At 53.2% G+C, this 23519-nt stretch overlaps 2 protein-coding genes across 4 annotated transcripts in view; one reads left to right on the forward strand and one right to left on the reverse strand.

The window, feature by feature from the left end:
• Positions 1 to 23519, reverse strand: part of USP31 (ubiquitin specific peptidase 31) — a 68596-nt gene that overhangs the window by 44663 nt on the left and 414 nt on the right. The gene's annotated exons all lie outside the window — the stretch shown is intronic.
• SCNN1B (sodium channel epithelial 1 subunit beta) lies at positions 8253 to 23276 on the forward strand. Of its 3 annotated transcripts, none has more exons than XM_054080089.1 (14): positions 8253 to 8329; positions 10924 to 11141; positions 14247 to 14565; positions 15444 to 15792; positions 16928 to 17121; positions 17615 to 17718; positions 18173 to 18336; positions 18785 to 18892; positions 20261 to 20378; positions 20777 to 20852; positions 21041 to 21098; positions 21377 to 21438; positions 22280 to 22355; positions 22737 to 23276. In XM_054080089.1, the coding sequence occupies exons 3-14, from the start codon at positions 14255 to 14257 to the stop codon at positions 23100 to 23102; spliced, it is 1986 nt and encodes a 661-aa protein (XP_053936064.1). In that variant the 5' UTR covers positions 8253 to 8329; positions 10924 to 11141; positions 14247 to 14254; the 3' UTR covers positions 23103 to 23276. The 3 variants fall into 3 exon arrangements, with proteins under 3 accessions (XP_053936064.1, XP_053936066.1, XP_053936065.1); XM_054080091.1 differs by lacking the exon at positions 8253 to 8329 and having other exon boundaries at positions 14247 to 14337; positions 14453 to 14565; XM_054080090.1 differs by lacking the exon at positions 8253 to 8329 and having other exon boundaries at positions 14453 to 14565.

The raw sequence follows: 23519 nt of genomic DNA on the forward strand, positions 1-23519 counted from the left end.
GCATAGTCCTTTGCGACTGGAGGAGGGAGAACTGGGATTGCCCTGGCTCAGAGCCCCTTTTGGAACACGTGAGGTGAGGCGCTCACAGAAAACCATCACTTGTCCACATCCCTGCTCTAACACCACCCAATGATAACAGCGCTCCTGGTCTGAGGAGCTCCAGAATGGATGACTTCATCACAGATTAAATACTGGATTCTACTGAACTGCTGAGTCATCTTAAAGACAAAAAAACTGCCTGAGATGGCACGAGAACCAGGGCTGACACACGCTGAATGCCATAAACACAGAGAGCTTGAGAAACTCCATGTGGATTGCATGGGAACAGGCAGTAAAATTTGTCTGTTGTAGCTGCTGTTTCAGGAGTCAGGTGGGAATCTTGGTGTCTTCCACGGGGATGGCATTCCCAGGAGGCTCATGGTGCGTAGCCAGCTGGGCAGGGCTCCGGAGCTGGCAGCACCCTGATGGGGTGCAAGGAGCACCATGGCCAAGGCACAGCATCATTGACACAGCACTGCCTCGGCACAACAGCGAAGGACGGGCTCGGGAGAGGTACCGAAACCACCCCACAGCGGGCAGGGCACGGTGACTCACGGGGAAATGCTGCTGCACGCCAGGCCTGGTCCTGTGTATCCTCCTGGCAGAGGAGATGCAGCAGGAGAACCTCACACAGCTCCTCCGCAGCTCCAGCAGCCGCTGCTGCAGGGAAGAAAGTGGTGGGTGGTGGCCAAGCTGTTGGTGTCAGGGGGAGCTGAGGAGGAGGGAAATCCAGCTGCACAGAGGTTTGCTGCAAGGCAGGAAAATGCTGGCGCCTCTCACAGCAAGTGATGTCCAGACAGAAATAGGGTTTGAAAACATATGGATCCTGCTAGCCCTTCTCCATCCTGCTGGGGAGCTGCAGACCAGCTCTCATCTGGGGACTGTGTTATGGAGTCTGCTGGCCATACCCAGCACCAGCTCTGTCCCCGTAATCAACAGCCCCATAACAGTCTTCTTGAGCACAGACCACATCTGTTCTTTTCAGCAAAACCTTCCCAACCCACCCTAATGCAAACAGCTCCAGCGTTTTGATTGTGAGGGTGCTGGATTTCCATAGCTGTCCTAACCCAAGCACTGCCAAGGCTACGTGGGCTCTCGTCCTGCCACGAGGAGGCTGGGGGTTGGTTTGTCTGAGCTGTGTGGACACACAGAGCAAGCATCAATCCTGCTGCTGGCCTTCCCTAGTTCCTTTGTCACAACAAGTGTGCAAACACCTGCTAGGAGAACCGTGGAGAGAAGGGCAGTCACGCACAGAGAAGTTCCAGCTGCAGTAGCAGGACTTGTTTGAGAATCAAAGCTACTGGGCAAAGGCTTATCCCAGGCAGAAAACAAGACTCTCCTCCTGCCTCTGCCTCTTCCGAGGCTCAGCACGAACAGCCAGCACAAAGGCAACTCAAAGACAGAATGGCCAAATGTGGTTTCCCTGTCAGACAAAACCTGGCAACTGAGAAAAAAAACAGAAGCATCCAACCTCCTGGTCAGCTAGGACAAAAAGCTCGCCCAGGACACGACCAAGAAGAATAATTCAAAGATTCCTCAGAAAACACATCTGAGACGCAGCTTGGCCCCATCTCCACCCCAGCTGGACAAGGTACTGCTGGCCCCAGCCCCATGGGGTGCAGCAACCCGGGACATCAGCCTGTAGCCAGGCTCCAGCCACCCCAAGGGAAGGGATGGATACTCTGGATGCTCCCAGAAGATGCAGCCAGCACAGCCAGGCAGCACCGACAGGGTTAAAGGCTCCCCCGAGCCCCTTACAGCCAGTGATGTGGCAGTGGTCCACAAACAGGTTTGGGAGTTCAATGCCTCATCAATGCAAATGGGGCCAGAGAAAGGCATCTCCAGCACTGGAGATGGGAGAAACCTTCAGGTTCTGAGCATCCACTTAAGCCCTGGGAAAAGGGCAGTGCTGGGAAGGGCAGGCTGGAGATTGTGAGTGTTTTAAGTTTACCCTTTCACCTCCAGGGCAGGGTTGAGCCAGCTCTGTAGCTCATGGCATGGGGAGGTTTCACCTCCAGACACCCACAAAGGGGCTCGCAGGGCTACAGCAGCTCTGCTGCCACGTTCACCAGCCCTGATGCTCCCAAGAAACTCCTGAGCAAGGGCCTCAGCTGTGCTAGTGCCCACCCGTGCCTCCATAGCAGCCAGAGCCCTGCGGTCCAGGGAAGTGATACCAGCTTGCCAGCAGCTCCTGCCAGAGCCCAGAAACCCATTGGTGACATATGACACAGCAGGCGACTCGCTCACAGCAGCTTCCCCAGCTTGGAGCTGTGGCTGGAGCTCAGGCTGTTGCTGCACAGGGCTCAAACTGGCTTGGGGAGCTGCAGCAGCTGGGAGCGTGGCAGGGACGGGGGCGACACGTATACGTTTTATTGTATGAAATGATTGCCATGACTTGAAGTCCCACTGTGCATCACGGGTGACTCTGCAGTGGTGAACACCTCACTGCCAAAACTGGGCAGCCCTGGAGCAATTCCCCGTGCCAGACACCGTGTCTGAGCTACCATCAACGCTCAGCCTGTGCCCAGTGCTGTGCAGGAGTGTTTCCATGCAGTCAACAGCCACAGCATCCCAAGCACAGGCCAGAGCATGGCAGCGCCCGAGCAGTTTCAGGCAAGCGTGAGTCAGAAGTTAACCTGCGGCTGCAGCAGCTGCCCTCCTCTGGGACGTGCCATGACACAGCTCCGACATTAATCCCAGTGAAAGCATCTCCCTGTGAACAGGATGGACCGGGATGCACAGTCATCACCAATTTCCCACATCTCTGCCAGCAGACACTGGCAATGCCATCAACTAGGGCTGAGCAGGTCACAGCTGATGAACCCCAGAGCAGAGTGAGAGTCTGGGCTGAGAGTGACCTGTGCCTCGGGAGGGGAAGGAGAGAAGAAATCCCAGGCCAGGATGGGGAATCCTGCCCAAGAAAATGGCCCGCAGCTCCCAACACTGCACACACAGGGCATGCCATGCTTACTGCAGCAACAGCACAGTTTTCCAGCCCCATCGCTCCTGAACACCTTTTCTCTTGAGACTGGTGCTTTCTGGCAGCAAGGGTACCCTGCTCCCCCAGGGGGGTTCTGCAATCTCTTTCTCCCTCTGTCCCCCTTCTTCTCAAAAGCAAAGGCTCTTCTCCCACATCCTGCTCATTCCGCTCATCCATTATTCCGCTCCAGAGCGCATCAGCAGACACCCCACACATCCCACTTTGGAGCAGTGGGGTTCAGTACACCCCTGCCCTGAGCAGTGAGGGTAGGGTGGGCAGGGGCTGTGGCGGCCGATGCTGCGGTGCAGGGCAGAATGCTGCACCGCGAGTCCCTGCAGCAACCGGCCAAGCTGCACTGGGGCTCATCCCATCAGCCGTGGGCTCGGGGCGTTGACCCAGCAGCCACGCCTGCTCCCCAGCCTGGTTGCAACACAGCTGGAGGAATAAACAGGGAAACACCTCCGCCCTCGGCGTCGCGGACAACGTGTTCCTGGCGTTTTGTCCTCTCTTGTATCATCACCTGTGCCTTGGCTCTTTCCTGTAACACTCCAGTATCAACTTGTCCCTCCCAGTCTCACTCTCCTGCCTCAGTTTCCCTTCCAGAAGGAGCCGGGTAGGAGCAATATTCCCCCACAGGGCTGAGTCTCCCCACACTGCTGGCTGACCCTGCACAGCTTTCCATGCGCACTCCCCTCAATGCACTGCCCCAGATGGTGTTTTTACCCCTGCAGCCCTGCTCCGAAAGGGCACAAAGCGCAGGAGGGAATGCTTGACTGCAAAGCCTTCTCAGACTGAGCACCACAACACTCCATCATCCTGCCTCCTGCCCACCCAGGGACAAACCTCCTGGGCTCCAAACACAAGCTCAGCCCCATCCAGTGGGTTGACGTGGGGTCACTCCTGTTTCCTTCCACTCATGTACTCTGCCCAAATATGTTTCCACAGATGGAAAAATGTGTGTGTTCACTTGATTTATTCACCTGCAATTTAAACGGAGCTGCAGTCCCAGGGTGATGCTATCCCCAAGAAACGTGGCTGCATGCAGGTGCTGGCCAGAGCGTGGTGAATCACGCTGTTTTCACAACGCCTCTCGCTGCAGCACCGTCCTCGCGTGTTTTAAGACCTTCTCACCCAAGTTTACATAACGCCCTGCAGGGTACAGCCTGTTCCCCCAGATAATCACAATAGGAAATCATCCCTGGCTCTTGTTCTTGTTATACGGAGTCATCAGTCACCAAACATTTCACTTTTCCCCCAGAACGTGGGAGTGGACCATAAAATGCCAGCTCACCGGGATCTTTACAGTGCTCCATTCCAGCTGGTGCCGCGCTGGCGCTGCCTCCCCTGCAGCGGGGCAGCGCGGCATCACCCAGGGCTGGGCCACCCGCAGCTACCGCATCCTTAGAAGATGGAGTCATGGCAGAGTGCTTAGTTCTTCCAGTAAACTTCCACCACGGAAAAGGCAAATGAGTGCAACTAATACCCTGTCACACCAGTTAGTTGCAGAGCGGGTCTGGGGAAACACCAGTGGTGCCAAACTGCTGCAGTCCTGCACGTTGCTGTGGCTGGTCCTGATCCAGTGGTTGATGTCATAGAATAGTCAGGGTTGGAAGGGACCTTGAAGATCATCCAGTTCCACCCTCTACCATGGGCAGGGACATCCCACTGGATCAGGCTGCCCAAGGCCCCATCCAATCTGGCCTTGAACACTTCCAGGGATGGGGCAGCCACCACTGCTCTGGGCAACCTGGGCCAGTGTCTCACCACTCTCATGGTGAAGAACTTCTTCCTAATGCCCAGTCTAAATCTGCCTGTGTCCAGTCTGTACCCATTCCACCTTGTCCTATCCCCACAAACCTTTATGAATAGCCCCTCTCCAGCTTTCCTGTAGCCCCTTCAGGTACCGGAAGGTCGCTATAAGATCTCCTCTGAGCCTTCTGTTCTCCAGGCTGAACAACCCCAACTCTCTCAGCCTGTACTCGTAGGGAAGGTGCTGCAGCCCTCCCATCATCTTTGCAGCTCTGTGGGATGTCAGTACCAATCTGGCTAAGGGAGCTGTACAGCAGCTGGGTTTTATCCCATTCCACCCACTCCAGAGCCAACGGCGTGGCTCACAGCATCACGCAGAGCGGTGGTACCCACACCGCAGCAGTGTAAACCTCTCCTCACCAGCCAGGCCATGGCTGCATGGTGCCAGGCATGCGGAGCCGCTACCCTCCCCTCTTCTGCTGCTTGTAAAATAAAACCAGTTCTGGTTTTACTGCCTGATCTTTGTAACGCAAACAGAGATTAGTTAAAAAGGTTTTATACACAGTGCTTACCGGTGTAGGTTGGCTGGTGAGATGCTCGCTATCATTTGACCGTGATTTTACTGGTCACAACTAAATTACTCTATTTTGTTTAGTGACAGCATGTCTCCGAAAGTGCACTGATAAAGCGAGCAATTAAAATGCTGAATGAAACTGCTTGCTCCCTGCCTGGGAGTGGGCAACAGAGCACTCCCCACTGCCAGGGCTGCGGAGCTGACCATCGGCACGGGGCGATGGGCATGGGTGTTCTCCTCCCTTAGCGCCTGCTGCCCGCTAGCCTGAGCTGTCTGACGGGGAGCGAGGCTGCAGACGTGACTAAGATTTACCACATACCCCTTTGCAGCTCCTGCTCAGTGGCAAACTCATTAGTGGGTGCGTGTGCCGCAGCACTGCCCATCATCAGCCACGGGCCAGGTGCAGGGGCCTGGCAGGTAGCATGGGGGAGCAAAGCCACAGCACAGCACTCCTCCCCTTTCTGGAGCCCAAAGAACCTTTCCAAATCCCCATGAAATCGCTCAGCACCAAGAGGTTACCTCAACTCTGCTGGCTGCCAGTGTGCGGGGCTGGGACCCCTCGCCCACCCACAGCACCAAAGGGCATCGTTTGGACAAAGGTTTACACACAACCAGGTATGAACCAGTCCTTTGGGTTTTCCAGGGATCTGAGCTCTGTCCTCCCAACACAGCTACCATTCTGGGGCGATTTCCTCCCTGCAGAGCTGTTCTCGGGTCTTTGCTTTAGGCTCTGGTACCAGCATCTCTGCTCTTATTCATCTTTACATACAGGCCTAAAAACCATCCCAGAAACCTTTTCAGCCTTCTTTGCATCTGCTCTAGTCCCCGTTAAAATGTTTTCATATTACCAGAGAAATTTAGGGGCCAGTTGGTATTTTCAAAACACTACGGATGAGGCTGGTGGTGCCGTTTTCCGGGCTGGTTTTCCCCACGCCTCCAGCTCCTCAGCTGTATTTGGCTGCTGTCAGCGTGCATCACGCCAGCTCAACGCCCCACTCCAAACACAATGCCTGGAGTGCAGGAGAGTTTTCCACTCTGTTTTTCAGCTGTATTTTTAGCAGGAGGTTTTTGCTTATGAAATAAACTCTCTAGTGAAGCAAGAGAGACAACGCAAAGTCAAGCCAGATTCAAGGTCATTTGGCTTCACAGCTGATGTTTCAAACCGCTGAGCAAATGCCGCCTGCTCTATTTTCAGCGTCGGAGCTGCCAGAGCTGGTCACAGACATTGTTCTCCAGGGAAATGAGTAGCGATAGAAGGGTAATTATTTTGACAGGACAGAGGTTAGGAGCTGGGCGAGTCCTGGTTCTCTCCATCGAACCTGTTCGTTCCAGCTCCGCTTGGAAACGCTGTTTAAACACAGTCGCGAGTTCCACTTTGACGGAATGGCAGGAGGTGCACTTATGTGATTTTAAAAAAGAAAAAAAAAATCCCTTTCATTCCCAAACAATGGAACACGGGGGCGTTCGGGAAAGTCTGACTGAGTCCTGATTGAGCAAGAACCTGCGAGTCCTTTTCCTCGCAAGATGCAAGCATTATCTTTACGACGCTTTGCTGCTCTGTGCTGGTTGGGAGTTCCAAGGAGGTTTAGGCACATTTACCATTCTGCTGTGAGGAGTTAACATCTCCCGCAGGTGCTCAAGATGCTCATGGTTTTACCTTCGAGCCCTGTGTGGACAGTGGTGCTGGGATCAGGGATCCCACCCTATAGCACACAGTGTGCTCAGTAGGGACAGGAGTAAAATGCATGAGATTAAGTCGTAAAACGCAGAAGCCCATGCTAAACACCATGAGCATCACTGACAACCGGGCTACACAGTGCTCCTGAGGGCACCCGGCTGCGCCACCCGCCTCCCGCTCTCAGAAACAAATAGGAGAGCTGCTCGTCTGCAAGCTTCATTGTCACTTTATGGAAGCAAAGCTCCTTTCTCCTTTCAGATGCAGGCAGCAATGCGCTGAGGCAGAGCTCTGCCCCTTCTATTTAAGCATCAATATTGTCCCCAGCACACACTGGCGATGCACAGGGTACAGAATGCTGCCAGGAAAGCGTGCCCGGCAGCAGCCACGAGAGTCGATATAGCTGCTCCGGGAGCTTCCCCAGGGAAGAGAAACTATAACACCTGATACTTCTTTTTATTAAAAAAAAAAATATAAGATCAAAAAAAAATATTGTGAGGTGTAAGAGTGAAAGATCTTTTAAAAAACAGATTACAATCCTGTCTCAGAGCACCAGCGCCGCTCACCTGCGGTTATTTAACCCGTGCCAAGGGCCTGTCTCAGTGGTGTTTGGCATGAGGGACGTTGGGGCAGCAAAGCCATGTCCTGGCACCAGAGACATTTCAAAGCACACCAAGAAACACCATAAATTGAGTGAGCCCTGGCTCCTGTGCAGGGGTCGGTTTCACAGCCACAATTCCTGGCCCTGCTGCAAAAGTCTCCCTGCACCTTCCAAGCCTGCATCCCAGCCATGACCCCAGCACTCCTTCCGTACGCCTGCCATTCCAACAGCACTTTTCTGCTTTTTGGGGGAAAAAAAAAATCCAAAGAAGTGCTCACTGTGAGGGTGGGGAGGCCCTGGCCCAGATTGCCCAGAGCAGTGGTGGCTGCCCCATCCCTGGAGGGGTTCCAGGCCAGGTTGGATGGGGCTTGGAGCAACCAGTGGGAGGTGTCCCTGCTCATGTCAGGGAGTGGAACTGGATGGGCTTTGAGGTCCCTTCCAACCCATTCCATGACTCCATGATCTGGTGGAGCAAACAGCATCACGGGGAGGTTTTGGTGGTCCTGCCAAAAGCCGCTGTAATTCCTAGAGGGATGCTCAGAGAAAAATCAAAGCCGTGTTTCCCCAGAGCCTGGACGAGCCAGGATTAAGGCAGGAGCGGCTGAAGGGAGGGCTCAGGTGAGCAGGGGCGGGATGGGGCGGGACCGGGGAGGGCTCAGGTGACGGGACCGGTCTGCACGGGCAGCGCTGCCGGAGCCGGGCGGGCGGCAGGTACCGGGGCCGGGGCACCGCGGGATACTTTGGGGGGTGGCTTGTCCCTTGGGCAGCGAGACGATGCTGGAGGGATGCCTATGGATGCCGAGGCATCCCTCCGGCATCGCCTCGTTGCCTAAGGGACCAAAGGGGTTGGAATGCAAGACTTGAATTGGGTGGCGGTGTCTTTCTGCACTTGGTGCAGTCGTGGAGTCGTCGGGTGTTCGTATGCTTTTGTAGCGGAGGTGCAGGTTTTTGTGCCTGTTGGGTTGTCATCGTTCTTATTTATTCTGTTGACATAGTGTTTTCTTTAATCATGGAATGGTTGGGGTTGGAAGGGACTTTAAAGCCCACCCCCTGCCATGGGCAGGGACACCTCCCACTGGATCAGGGGCTCCAAGCCCCATCCAACCTGGCCTGGAACACCTCCAGGGATGGGGCAGCCACCACTGCTCTGGGCAACCTGGGCCAGAGCCTCCCCACCCTCACAGCAAAACATTTCCTCCTAAGATCTCATCTCAGTCTCCCCTCTTTCAGCTCAAAACCATTCCCCTTGTCCTATCCCTGCACTCCCTGATCAAGAGCCCCTCCCCAGCTTTCCTGGAGCCCCTTCAGGTACTGCAAGGTTGCTATAGGATCTCTGTGGAGCCTTCTCTTCTCCAGGCTGAGCAACCCCAACTCTCTCAGCCTGTCCCTGTAGAGGAGGTGCTCCAGCCCTGGGATCACCTCTGTGATCTCCTCATAATCTGAATTCACTTTGCCCCAAACAGGAGCAACAGGAAAAGAGTCTTTCCCAATATCTCACCTGAATCTCCCTCTCCCCGATAAAATCCCCTGAGGCAGACCACAGTTTTCAGAATACAGCACTGCTCAGTTCCTTTGTAGCAGTAAATGTGCCATCCAGCCCAGGGTGAGGGCAGAGGATGCTCCCTCTCAAGGACCCCCGTTGCAGAATGAGAGATCTGCAGGTGGGAAAGGAGCTGCTAGTGGGTTTACTCGTCTCACATCTAGGATTCACTGTGTCCATTGCACAAGCAGCAGGGTTAACTCTCAGTAACGTGACTCTACTAGCACGTGAGGAGTAAGGCTGTAGTCATCCCAAGGAGACGGGGACATCGGGAAATGCAGGGTCGGGCAAGCAGAGAAGAAGGGATGCAGCACCTAACATCGTACAGAGTGTCAGGTGAATGTTATCTAAGCTTCCAGACTGTAAATACCCTTCAAGAGCCACACACGTGCCTATGGGGATGAGAGACCCAGAGGTGCCTGCATGGATCAGGGTGGCTGTGGGTGTCCGAGCCGGCGGCTGTGTGCAGTGCCAGCTCACTCTCCACACCCAGCACGAAGGCAAAGCAACTGCTGAGCGCCCTGTGACCCTGGGCTTGGGAATGGCTTTCATTGCTTGCTGCCACGTTACTGCTCCACTTTTCTTTTGCAGCTGCCAACCTGTAAACTTGTGGTGTAAAATATCTTCCTCTAGTTTGCAAAAATACCACTAGGTAGCAGAAACGTCACCTCTAAGAAAACAAGGTCTTACCGTCAGGCTCTGCAGAAGATGGCAGATGAGCCGGCGTTTATCAAAGAGGAGTGAGTGTGTGTCCCCCAGCAGAGAAAGCACTAAATTATTGCAGTATCAGGCCCAGTGGTGCTGGAGCAATTTGGCAGCAGAGGTAGCGTGCTGAGTTTTGCCTATGTTTTTATATCCTTTGAGTGGCAATTGCTGTAGAAAAAACCCAGAGGAGATTCAGCACAGGCCACACAATCATTTCGTAACGTGGGAGTCTGATCTCACCTGGAAGGTGGAAGAGTTTCACCTGGGGTGATGCTGGCATGATGCAGTGCTGCTGGGGAAGGTGAGGACACCTCCTCTGCAGCGCAAAGCAAACCTCCTTAGAACCAGCGCAGGGTGCTTTTAGGATGACTCTGGTCATTGCATTGATATGGGTGCTGCCAGGAGAGGGGCACATGGCACCCTCTGCACCACAGGGGGCTCATGTCCCTCGGGCCATCTCCTGCCGGCCACTTCAGGTGGTGACAGCGAGCTGCCAAGGTGCTGCCCAGGTCAAAGCTTGGCGCTGGGGAGGGGGCACGGAGGCGGCACTGGTTCCTCAGACCCTCCTGCAAAGGAGACACAGTCGGCTCTTATCTGCACAGCAGAGGCCAACTCTGTGGGCAGAGCAGTGTGGCAGTAAGAAATGTGATGGAGCAGGAGTGAGGGAGGATAATGGGTATGAGTCCCCCTTCCCTGACCGAGGCCTTGGAAGCATAGCAGCCAAACAAGAAATGAAACCAGTGAGCGGCAGCTGGGAGCTGCCAAATGCTCAGTCCCTCGAGCTCCGCACGCTGTGTGGGTAACGGGGATCTGAGGACGGCAGTGGGGACAGAACCTCGAGAGGATGTCCTGCGTGCCACTCACCAGCCAGAGACGGGCTGTGTGTCCATCAAGGGAGAAGACCCTTCTGAGTCCCCAGCCCCTATCTCCCCCTCAGTTCCTCTCTCACTGCAGCCTTCTCTCCCTGTCTCCGGCTGGGGTTTTGGGAAGGGGTGACTGTTTCTGTGTATGGATGGAAGGTTAGTCTTGTCATCCTTCAGTTGTGGCTTCTCTGCTCCAGGTACAGCCCGCTGATGGGGGACAGAAGGACGGGCTCCAGGCGGGTCCCAAACCCCTCTGAACAGCAGCGGTGTCCAAGCACTGAGCCTCTGTACCGGGGGCAGGGAGCGTCCCAGTGACAGGGCTTTGGCTTCCTATTGGGAAGGCACCTCACGCAGAGGGGCTTCCAACAGCGAGAAAGGAACAAGCGGCCTCTTTGGAAACATTCTGGAAATAAAGGTGAGAACAAAACTATTACAATGAGAAAAAGATTGGAAAAATATTTTCCCAGTATGGTCAAGCGCAGCTTCTCTTTAGTGTCGTTTCTTGTATCAAATGACCATTCAAAAGCACAGTTTGTGCCAAAAGGAAGAACGAACCTGAGTCTTTCGCTCTGCTCCTGCCTTAAGATGTGCTCTGAAAACCTCTCACTGTCTGCTTGGCTGTATTGCCAGCGCACCTTAATTCATTTGGTTTATTAATTTTGATATCCGTGCGTTTTCCTGGTGGGGTGGGATGCTGGAGGCGTCCTGCACAAGGCAGCTCTGCCAGCCGACCCCATCCCTGTTTTGTGCCAGTGCTCCTGCTGGAGGTGCAGTGCTGTAGGACAGAGCAACGCTTGCAAAGAACGGCTGCAGTAGTTTTGACATCAGGGAAAAAATGTTCTGGATCAGTTTAAAACATATCTAAAAAACAGTTTAATCATATTTTCCACAGTGTAGTCTGACTCTAAATTAGAAATGTGAAAATGCTGCCCTTCAGCACAGTGTTTTTACAGCTGTTGAGACAAAAGATTGAGCTGGAAGCACTCTAATCTTTGCTTAAAACTGATTTGGAGCTGCTCCTCCTTCCCCGGATAGCAGCTGCCCATTGCTATCGCTGGTGAATGTGCCGTGGCTTTGCAAGAGCCCTCTCGGCTTATGGACTCAAACAGAAACAAATCCAAGGTGAAGAGTAAGCATATCGATGGCTCCTTCGAAGCCACAAACAAAGATAAAGCAGCGGCAAAATGAGATGCTCGCTGTCTTTACTCAGTTACGAGAGCAGAGCTTTGATTTTGCCTGTGCTCCCGACACTCCCATCAGGAAAACCAAGCTAAAATTCAGCATCAGGAAACAATACAAATAGAAATAATAACTTCTTGCAGCACTGCCAGGTTGATGAGCAACCGACAGAAACCCATACAGCAAACTGGGGTCCCTCCAGGCAGCGCCTTGGGCTCTCAGCCGGAGCCCACACTCCGTGTTGTGCCGGTGCACTCCGGGAGAATCCAAGCCAAGAGCGGCTGAGGGCATGCGGGCAGCCAGGACCTGCCCAGTGTGGCGGAGCTGTGCTTTACACTTTGGTCTAATCTAAGTCTTTTATTGGGTTCCTTAAAAACTGGAAAATATTTACTAGTTTGCCTTGATGGTCTCTCTGGATTTAAATGTATTTTGATGACACCGTTCCATAAAGCAGAGAGCAGCCTCAAGGCTGTACCTTGAGATGGGTTTGTGTTCACAGCAGCAGCAGAAGGCTCGGCCAGAGCGGCCACACGTGTTTCACATCTCTCCTGCAGCTGCAGGTAACTAACCAGAGGTTGTTGCTCCTGGTTTCGTTATCGTCCTGCCCGAAAGCCAGCAAGCATCTGCTCCTTCTGTGAATGAACCCTTTCCTTTTAGGGGAGGTTCAGGTTGGATATCAGAAAAAAATTCTTCACAGTAGGAGTCATTGGGCACTGGAACAGCTGCCCAGGGAGGTGGTCGAGTCGCCTTCCCTGGAGGTGTTTAAGGAACGGGTGGATGAAGTGCTGAGGGACATGGTTTAGGGAGTGTTAGGGATGGTTGGACCCAATGATCCAGCGGGTCCTTTCCAACCTGGTGATTCTGTGATTCTGTGACCTGCGCTCATGGAGGATGAGCTGATGATGTGCTGGTGGGTCAGGGTCTGGGAGGTCAAGTCCCAGCACCATGTGTTCCTTGGAAAACAAATCGCTTTCACACGAGGGTAGAGCCTGCCCTCAAATCTTTGAGGAAGCAGCTGAAGTTCCTTCTTTCCAAAGCACTCTCCCATCAAGACCTCTCGGTGTCGGGCTGTGTCTAACATCACGTCATAGGGTGTGTGATGAAAATCATCATCTCTTTGCATTGTGGAGTGGCCTTTATAACATCTACTGGGTTTATACTTCTACCAAATTGTCTCTACTACTCAGGAGATTTTGCAGATCTGGCCAATAAATCAGTACTACCTTTTTCTTTTCCTGGAAAAGTAAGAAGGATGCAGGTGCCTCCACTCCATCAGAGGCCGCTGTGCACCCTTCAGCGTTGTTTTGTACCCTATTTCTGTCTACAAGTAACTCCTTGCTAATCTCATTTCTCCATTGCTGAGTTCTGCTCTGTATTGAAATCTTGCTGTGTTATTTCAGCACTCCTTCTTCCAGGATGCTGTTATACGCAGCATTAATCTTTAATTTTGTTCTCCTACAGCTTTAAAATGTTTGAAGCAGCTGACCCAGGTTTGTTTTGAAATCCTGCCTTGGGATATTAAGATTTAGTAACACGAATTCTCACCTTAAAATAGCAGCACAAAATGTTCTATTTACTCACAATATGAATGTGAAATATGCAGCATCCCTCACATGAGTGGTGGATACCGATAGTATCTGAAAGGCAAAGGAATTTGGTGGAAAAAAAACAATCCGTTGTCCTTCCTCCGGTGGGCAGCAGCGCTGAACAGCATTCCTAGTCCTGGGAAAGTAGCTGCTGGTTCAAGGTTCCCTTCTCCTGCCCCCTCGAATACAGTCTTGAGCCCGGTTTCAGCTTGACTCCTGACCACAGTTAGCCTGAACTCTGCCTAAGCCAGCTGATGTGTGTGCTGCTTGGTCCATCTAGTGTTGGCCAAGGTTTCAGTCGGTGTGAGAGCTGAGAGCCATACCTGTTCGCACACTAAGCACTGGCTTCCTAAAACGTTGTCTTGCCAGTGATTGCAACATCCGCGCAGCCCAAGGCGCGCTCGGTGAGGCGCCGCAGCAGAGCCGTGCCCAGCAGGTCCAAGCCACTTCGCTCCTGTGGGGCAGGAAGGGACCCCCCAAAGGGATGTGATAAAAACATTCACTACTTGCGGACTGACAAAGCCCAAACCTCCCACTCATACCATCTCCAGAGGTGAGGGGCTCCACACCGATTCAATGTCACAGTGTGACCCCATGGAACATCTGCTCCAAATCTCTGGGGGGGTTATAAAACCACAGTCATGCCATCATGTAACTGCTCCAGTTCTGCTTTGCTGATGATACGAGTGCACTTGGTGTAATACATACCTTAGCTCTCAGCATAGCTGCTGTGATATCTTCCCTCCCACTGGCAGGCAGCGGCATGAACCTCAAGAAGTACTTTGTCCGGGCGCTGCACCGCCTGCAGAAGGGCCCTGGCTACACCTACAAGGAGCTGCTGGTCTGGTACTGTGACAACACCAACACACACGGCCCGAAGCGTATCATCAAAGAGGGGCCGAAGAAGAAATTCATCTGGTTCTTCCTAACGCTGCTCTTTGCGTCTCTGGTCTTCTGGCAGTGGGGCATCCTCATTAACACCTACCTCTCCTACAACGTCACGTCATCGCTCTCCATTGGCTTTAAGACCATGAAGTTCCCAGCAGTCACGGTCTGCAATGCCAACCCTTTCAAGTAAGTTTTGCTTTGCCTAATTTACCCACCCGTGCCTTGACACCCTCTCTTGTATGGCTGGTGTAAGGTACTGCGGAGCTGGTCTGGTCTCAGATATCACATCAGAGCACAGATGGAAAGGATCCTTTGTCTCACCCAGGGGCACTAAAAAAAACAATTAAAGACAGCATAAAGGCAAAGGGCTCATGTCTGAGGAGGGCTCATGTGCTTTCGAGTTTGCCTGCATTTCCTTACCGCATTGGTTCATCTGATGATGGTTATTGTCTCCCTGGAAACTTTCCCTGGCTCAGGGAAAACTTGAAGTTCAACTCACTTGTCACAACCAAAATCAGTCTCTCAATCTTTCCCCACCATTCCTTTCTTTCTCCTTCCTCGCTGTGAACGCACCTCTTACCACCTCCACTCTGGCTATGAAGAGCTGGTCGAACAGTGGGAGCACCTGGGAGCTGTGCTGGTAGAACTCAGCTGAAATTTTAAAGGAATAACTAATTTCTGTTACAGTTGTTTTAAATTTATAGCCATGAAATAGTGTAGCCCAAAGCGATCTATCTCAGCCAACATGGGGAAATGTACTTTGGGGTAGTTTTTTTTCTCTGCTCACTAGAGATGTTTTGTGTAAACTGTAGTGAACCACTGAAACACAACCCCCTGGGTTCCGCGTGGGCAGGTTCACTGCTGCAGCACTCACAGTTTATCCTCCCGCTGCTCTCCCGCGCAGTCACCGGCTGCTGGGGTACCCGCACCTGAGCTGGCTGTGCTCCACACAGCAGCTCCTGTCATTCTCCGGTACATCTTCAGGCAGCGGTCTGAGGTCCTCGGGAAGGTTCAAGCCAGCAGTGAGGCAGAACACCACTTGTTAACTACTCTTTGTCCTGCAGGTACTCAAAGGTGAAGCATCTGCTAAAAGAACTGGACAGGCTCATCGAAGCAGCGCTGGAGAGGATCCTGCAGCCCACATCAGGGAACAGCAGTGAGAACATCTCCCCACCGCTTGACCTGGAGCTCTGGAACCAAATACCCCTGGTCCTCATCGATGAGCATGACAAAGACAACCCCATCATCCTGGACATCTTTGAGAGGAACCAAACCTCTGTAGGCAATGAAACTGCTGCAGACAACAAAGCCACTGTGGGCAACGAAACCTCTATGGGCAACGAAACAACTGCTGCACCTGCCCCAACCAATACGACATCAGAAGAAAAGAAGTACAAGCTGGCGGTGAAGCTGGTGAGAGGGGTCCTGCAGGACGCAGCCAGGGAGGGATGAGGGATGGGCAGTGCTGGGTGCCTTGGGAATGATGCAGCCTGGAGATTGCCATCTCCTCCTCACCAGCAGCAGCTCTGCCTCGGGGCTCTGGTGCGGCTGCGCTGGGGCCGGGCGCTTGGGACTGGGCACGTGGAGCTCACGGGCAGTTTGCAAATCATGGCTCCAGGGCTGTTTGCTTGGTGTTATGAGGAAGACAGCACAGAGGTGCTCTAAGACTTGTTTTAAGTTTCAGAGGGTCTGATCCCCGGCAGTTACACCACCAGACACCCAGCTGAAGATGCTGGAGTTCTGTACGTGGGGCCTGCAGCAGGGTCATACCCTAAGTACACCCCATAAATGAAGTGAAGCCCAGCAGGGAGCCGTGTTAAGTCAGTTCAAGATGAACATAGGCAGCCGCATAACGTCAGTAAGATCAGCAGGTCCCTCATGCAAAAAGGGACGGACAGCATGTGGCAGCCCGATGCGGCACCAGAGGAACGGGCTGGATCCTGCCAGCAGGTCTGTCAGCCGCTGGCAAGAGAGATGCTGGAAACGTGGGGCAGCAACTGGCAGTAACCGAGTTGTGCACAGCGTGGGTCGGTGGAGTCAGAGGACAGTGCTGTGCATCCTCCGGGTCGCCCAGTGCAGCCCTGCTGCAGGGTCCAGTGCTCCATGCAGTCTCCCTACCGCATTCCCCCCTTTCTTGTGTCCAGCACCCAAATGCCAGGGAGAGGCGGTGGCTGCTGCCTCTGCCCCTCCTGCCACCCCCCCTACTCTCCCCCACGGAGGCTTCAAGGATCCTGCCCGAGCAGACCTTGGAAGCTGGGGCAGCTCCAGGTTTAAAGGACTGACCCAACAGCAATGTTTTCTGTAAGATTGTGGAGGTAACGCTGGGACTGATGGGGAATCTGCCCAGCTGGGAAATCTCCCTGGGCAGGGACCTGTCTGTAAACACTTCCAGATATGATAGCCGCCTGCGCAGCTCCCGGCTGCTCCGGCCGTAGCTCGCATCTCCCCAGGAGCAGCAGGCAGGGCTGGCACCCAGCCGAGCGTGGGGAGAGGGGCACCACATCTGTCCCACCATGGGACGGGACCAGACCTGCCTCTGTGTCCTCAGTGCAGCCAACAGGGCTCCGACAACTGCACCTACAGGAACTTCAGCAGCGCTGCGCAGGCGGTGAGCGAATGGTACATCCTGCAGTCCACCAGCATCCTCTCCAAAGTCCCACTGCAAGAGAGAATCAGGATGGGCTACCAGGCGGAGGACATGATCCTGGCATGTCTCTACGGGGCCGAGCCCTGCAACTACAAGTAGGTGCATTCCAAGATCCCTGCCCTTTGTCACAACAGGACATGAGAGGTGTGACAGCCTTTTTCTTTTCTCTTTCTTTTCTCTGAACGCAGAGCAGTGTCCCAGGCTGCGAGGAGCCCTGCCCCTTCAGCAAAGAGAGTAACAGGGGATTATTATCACAGAACGAGATGTAGCACCAGCCAAAACCTGTTACCGTAGCTCAGCTTAAGCAATTATTGCTCTCATCTGTGTGACAGATGATTCCTTTCCATTTCGACAACACATTATCCCCAGTGCCTGTGGCTCGGTACACACCAGTGACTTGCTTTGCTTTTTTTCAACAGCAGATTGATTGAAATTATATCAGCTGGAATTTCTATAGAGGCATTCAACAAATGAAGCAATTTCAAGTGAAGCCCAGGCGCAGCTGCCAAGCACCGGTCCCACCAGATGTATTATTTTATAAGCCAGTCTTCCCTGAGAGTCACAGCTCTCTCTGTGTCATTCTTCCAGGAATTTCACCCAAATCTATCACCCCGACCATGGGAACTGCTACATCTTTAACTGGGGCATGGATGAAGAGGCTTTGAATTCTTCCAACCCTGGAGCCGAGTTTGGTAAGAGAGCACTCTGCTAAGGAAGAAGGGGCTAAATGAGCAGAACCACGGGCAGCTGTTCTGTCAGATATAACAGATTTGCTGTTCTGTCTCTCTGGGGCCCTATAGCAGGGAGGAACAGTTTTCCAGGAGGGGATCAGCCCCCCCAAAGGGAAACGTGCCACACAGAAACAAGTGATGTGACTGCAGATGTTACTGGGCAGCAGTGTAACATCTGGATAGTCAGAATATGTGAGGCACTGTCCGAATATCCCCTCAGCCATTCCCCCCGTGCATTCGCCATCGAGCGCATTCACACACGTGCAAGGCTGACACCACAGCCCAACCTCAGCTCTTCCCCCACAAACGGGTATTGGTGTGGACAGTCAAAAGAAAATAAGACTCCTTTTTCCCCCCACCGGAGACTGGTGTTTCAATGCAATTCCTGTTCTGAGTATTTTCTCTGGTGTCCCAGGGCTGAAGTTAATCCTGGACATCAGCCAGCAAGACTATATCCCGTACCTGTCATCCGCGGCCGGCGCCAGGCTCATGCTGCATCAACAGAAGAGCTTTCCCTTCCTTAAAGATCAGGGCATCTATGCAATGGCTGGGACAGAGACCTCCATCAGCGTGTTAGTGGTATGTGTGGCATTCCTCTAGAGCAGATTGTTGGAGAATAATGTTATCTGATGGGACTGCGACCAAGTTTGTTTTAAGTCTTGGCTGAACTGGCTCAAACCAAAAGAGTCAAGGTGTACGCTGGCTGCGGGCTGAACAGTTTATGGAGGCTTTTATGTAACTGTCCTGGCAAAGCGCTTTATTGAAGCCAAAATATTGAGCTTGGGTCATTGTTCCCTCTTCCATGTCAGAGGGTACCTTGCTGAAACACGCTGCTCTTTGAACACCCTCGTCTGCCTCGATCCGGCCCTGGGGAACGGGCTGCAGCTCCCGCAGCTCAGCTGTCAACTCTGTGGGGTTGTTCATGGCCAGCAGGGAATTCAGGAGTTATGGAGTCTCCAGAAAATGAGCGTGAGGGCCTCGGCAGGAGCAACGTCTGCTGAAGTCTGTGGTTTCGGTTCTCTTTCAGGATGAACTGGAACGGATGGGCTATCCCTATAGTGACTGCACCATGAACGGGTCTGACGTCCCCGTTAAAAACCTCTACAGCCAATATAATACATCCTATTCCATACAGGTAAAACACGTTTTAAAATCGAACAGCTGGTTAGGAAACATTTTCAGAGCAGTTAAAATCTTTGACCAGCACGCTGGATCACTGGAGCATCAGCAGTGATGAGGTTGAAAGCGTAACCTGAACACGGGAACCCTCTTTGCTGGGGATGAACCATCACTCGAGTCCTGAACACTCATGAGCTCCAGGTCTGGAAGAGATCCCAATGGATCCAGAGGAAATAACTGCGTGCTGGGCTGGCAGGGGTTTAGATTTCTGCCTTTATATAATCATAACAACCGGACTACTTTACCTTACCTTTTAAGATGCTCGTATAACGTTTAAGCAAGCACTCAAAATTATTGCATTATTACTCAAAGGCTGTTAAATGCTGACCAGGCTTCTCTGTCCACGTAATTCCTATCACCTCAGAGCCTTCACGGCAAAACCAGGCGTTTCCATCACTCCCTGTTTGCAGTGAACTCTGCAGGCATTTTGCATCACACAGAAATTTTCTGGCTGTTCTACCTAGCTGGAGCTGTTAAATTTCATTATCTTTTCATAGACTTTGTTATTGCTTTGTGCACTGTTTCATCCAGCCCCCTCCTCCCATCCCAGGTGATTAACTTCATGCCTCGCTGCGTAAGGGCAGGGCTGCAGCCCCACGTGCGCGCTGCCCAGGCTGCGGCTGCGATCCTTTCAAGGAGAGAAGCAGATGCACAGATAAGATAATTCAGATTTCTGAAACCTGCTCTTTATGTTGAAGTATTTTTAGAGTCTCAGCTTTAAAGTGGAAAGCAGCCCAGCGTGTCGTACAAAGCCTGGACGTGACAGCAGTGCCTGTGGGTGCACTAGAACATTTTTATTCCCATTTGGAAACTCCGTATTATTCCCATGAAGCCCCAAAGAGCTGAGGAATGAGCAGTTTCTGGGAGCAGGCAGTGAGTTCCCTTCTGCTCCCAGCGGTGTCTTACCCACAGGCAGCTCACAGCCAGGATGTGCGCCTTAAAATCTGGAGGACCAGCAGTAAAAATGCATTGTAAAGAAATCCATAGCTGCAGAGCAGCTCTACTCATGGCAGCTTATCCACCCACCTCGTCTCGCTGTCGCAAAGCTGGTGGGACTCCTGCTGGGCTTCCCAAGCCACCGGGTGATGCTCGGTGCACTGGAGGATGGAGCATGCCACGGTGCAGGGGTGGATTCTGGCAGCACCCACTCCTTCTGCAGCTCCAGCCTTCCCTGCGTGCAGCCCCCACATCAGCTCTTTAGTGTGAAAGAGAGAGAACACCTCCGATCCAAGCAGTTCTCCGTGCCAGAGTAGACCCCAGCGGCACAGAGGCAGGCAGGGGGCTTCAGCCCACGTCTAAGCAGCTCTCTCTTCCCTTTCCCCAGGCTTGCCTGCGCTCTTGTTTCCAAAATGACATGATGGAAATCTGTGGATGCGGTCACTACATGTTTCCTTTACCTGAAGGGGTAAATTATTGCAATAACGAAGATTACCCAGGTTGGGGTAAGAATATGAACAAACCCAATTGCACAGCCCTCCCAGGGTCCTGGCGTGCAGAAGTGGGAGGGGACGGGGACCCGAGCTTTATCACTGTTGTAAATGGGACGGGAAAGTGGTTTTTGCCTTGTGCCACCTTCCGCTGGGCCGTTGGAGTCAGCACCACAAACACTGACACCAGGCAAGGGGCTCCATAGAAACTGTCTGTAGAGGTCTGAAATTGGTGTTTAATTCGTTATTAAATTGTTTGACTGCTTTGGCCAAGTTTCTCCAGGAGAGGAAGGGCAGAGGGGAGGGCAGCAAACCCATGCAGGCTTGTCTCTCGGTATTTACGGAGTCAAATGAAAGCAGCCAGTGGGGTCCTGCTCTAAACGCATGCTTGGATTTTTCATTTCCACCGGCAGCGTACTGCTACTCGTCCCTGAGATCAAGCATAAGGCACAGACAGATCTGTATCGACTCTTGCAAGGAAACGTGCAAGTAGGTACCCGTGCCGGTCCTGGCTGCCGTAAAGGTGGAGGGGAGCCTGCATTTCGGCTCCCATCAATTCTGACCCTTCTAAAACGACAGCAATCACGCAGGGCTGTTTTTCTGCACAACAACTGAAGTTCCAGTGACTTCAGAGGAGGGAAATCCTCTGTCCCAACACTCTCCTTTCCTCTCCCCAGTGACACGCAGTACAAGATGACCATCTCCATGGCAGACTGGCCCTCGGAAGCTTCAGAGGTAATCCCTATTTCTTGTTTGGAAGCATTCATTAATGATCACCTGTCCTTAGCCACATGAATCATCCAGTATTTTCAGAGCTAATGTCCAGGTACCAAGTGCCTCTTTGCTAAATTACACATTTCCAGCGTGCAAACATGAGTGCCAGGGCGTGAGACAGGAGGAACCCCTGCGGCAGCTCCTGCTCCTCGGGGTCCTGCACCTCCCCAGGGTTCCTGCCCAGCCAGCACACAGAGGGGATGCTTCTGCTCTGTTCTGACTGCATTTTGTTTTCCTAGGACTGGATTTTCCATATTCTGTCTTATGAAAGGGATATGTCAACAAATGTGACTCTGGACAGGTAAGTGAAAGGAACAACCACTTTATCTTCTCTATTGAGCCTGTTAACATCAGATTAACATGAACCTTGGCCATGGGCCAGAGCTCGTGTGTGCTAATGCGAAGGGTGGAGAAGATTTGGCGAGTGTTTGCCTGGAAGATACATAAAGCAAATCCGAGACACTCCTCATGCGTATCCTCCACTCTCCATAGTGACCAGCCAGGGCAAACTCAAGTGCACAGTTCAGTTTAAACCCCGTTAACCGCAGCAGCCTCAGTGGCTCGTGTGGGAGGCTGGAGGCTCTGAAGGGGCGAACTGCCACGGTCCTGTTCCTGGACTGTAACATTCCTCCCTTCATATTCCACCTCTGAATCTGCCAACAGCAGCAACAGCAGGGGGCTGCACCAAAATTAGGATAACTGTGAGTTACTTTTTGAGAGCCAGAATCCTGAATTAAGGGGAAAGATGGGTTTTGGTTTTTTCCTCAAGGAAAAAGAACTAGAGGCACAAGAAATGATTTCACGGATCCTGGCTGGTCTGTACCCATTAAGTGCCCCGTAATGCAGTTGGTCAGGTTGCAGTTGCTAATGTGTGCACAGAGGAACACCAGGCACGCAGCGAGGAGGGCAAGGGCACCTCTGCTCAATGAGGGCAGTGGGAAAAAACAAAGCAGATATCCCCAAAGGAGCTTCCAAGTGCTTCTTCATGAGGAACGCAGAGCTGCATCTCTTCCCTTCGCACCCAGTGGCACTTTTTAACTTCTCCCACCTGCCCGGCAGAAGGTTCTGTAGATACTGGTGAGCAGCCCTGGCCAGGATGCCTGCACCCAGCTCTGTGCTGAGCTGCTGCTTCTCCCTTACAGAAACGGGATCATCAAGTTGAACATTTACTTCCAGGAGTACAACTACCGCACCATCTCGGAGTCCGCTGCCACAACAGTGAGTGCCCACCCCTGCCCTTCTGCCCGGTGCCACAATGCACTGCGAGCACCCGTCGGAGCAGACACCAAAGCCAGTCACCCAGGACACACAGGCAGGGCTCAGCGCCGCGGGACTGACGGGCTCTGGCCAGAGATGCTCCTCACCAGGAGTTTGCCGAGTCCCTCGGTGCTGCTGCTTCCACGGCGAGGACACAGATGAAGCTAGTTTGCAGCCCCCAGTTTTTCTTCCCCTATCGCTCTGTCCCTGCCACCAGCACAATCAGGTCACTGAGATGCAGCACCCGTGGAGGAAGGGGCTCCCTGGGGTGGGAACATCTCCAGCACACGGGGTGATCAGCAGGGTCTGCAGCCTCAGCGCACTCTGCTCTCCTCCCCACAGATCGTTTGGCTGCTGTCAAGCCTGGGAGGCCAGTTTGGATTCTGGATGGGGGGCTCGGTGCTGTGCCTCATCGAATTTGGGGAAATCATCATTGACTCCCTGTGGATCACAGTGATCCACCTGATCAGCTGGTGCAAGGGCTTGAAGCAGAAGCGGGCGCAAGCACGGTATCCTGATGCACCCCCGACGGTGTCGGAGCTGGTGGAGGCTCACACCAACCTGGGGTTCCAGCACGAGGACGCGGGTGCGCTCCCCAGGGACGAGGCGCTGCCCCCTGAGCCTGGCACCCCCCCACCCAACTACGACTCGCTGCGTGTCCAACCCCTCGACATCCTTGGTCCCGACAGCGACGCAGACACCGAGTGAGCACCGGCTGCCATCGCACGCTCTGTCCACCGCTTGCTGGGCTCTCCTCTGCTCCCTGTCACAGTCAGAAAGGAATAAAAAGCCCTGGCTGTGCTCCCCTCCCCGAGTCAAAACGTTCACAGTGAAGACGCTCTCTCTAATAAACCCTGTAATAAACCTCACTGAGTTGGCGTCAGGCCCTGGTTTTATACACAGACCCGGCATGAACCAGCATTGCCGTGTAACCGCTGCTTTTTAACGACGGGTTTTGCTCACAGCCGGGTGGGAAACGCTTCCCAGAGAGAGGGTGGGGACAGCAGAGGCAGCAGAGGCTGGGATGCCCCGACATGGGATACATGGCCAGAGTTTGGCATGTTCTGCACTGCCTTTGGGTCCTGGCATTGGGACCAAGCCTCTTCTGCCTTCTGAGGCTGAGTA

Source organism: Cuculus canorus, chromosome 15, assembly GCF_017976375.1.
Source record: "Cuculus canorus isolate bCucCan1 chromosome 15, bCucCan1.pri, whole genome shotgun sequence".
NCBI lineage: Eukaryota > Metazoa > Chordata > Aves > Cuculiformes > Cuculidae > Cuculus > Cuculus canorus.

Bases quoted from the DNA above. Each gene is read 5' to 3' on its own strand.
- SCNN1B (XM_054080089.1), top strand. From the start codon at position 14,255: ATGAACCTCAAGAAGTACTTTGTCCGGGCGCTGCACCGCCTGCAGAAG. The intron at 21,099-21,376 runs GTAATCCCTATT...TTGTTTTCCTAG, and splicing joins GGCCCTCGGAAGCTTCAGAG to GACTGGATTTTCCATATTCT. The intron at 21,439-22,279 runs GTAAGTGAAAGG...TCTCCCTTACAG, and splicing joins ACAAATGTGACTCTGGACAG to AAACGGGATCATCAAGTTGA.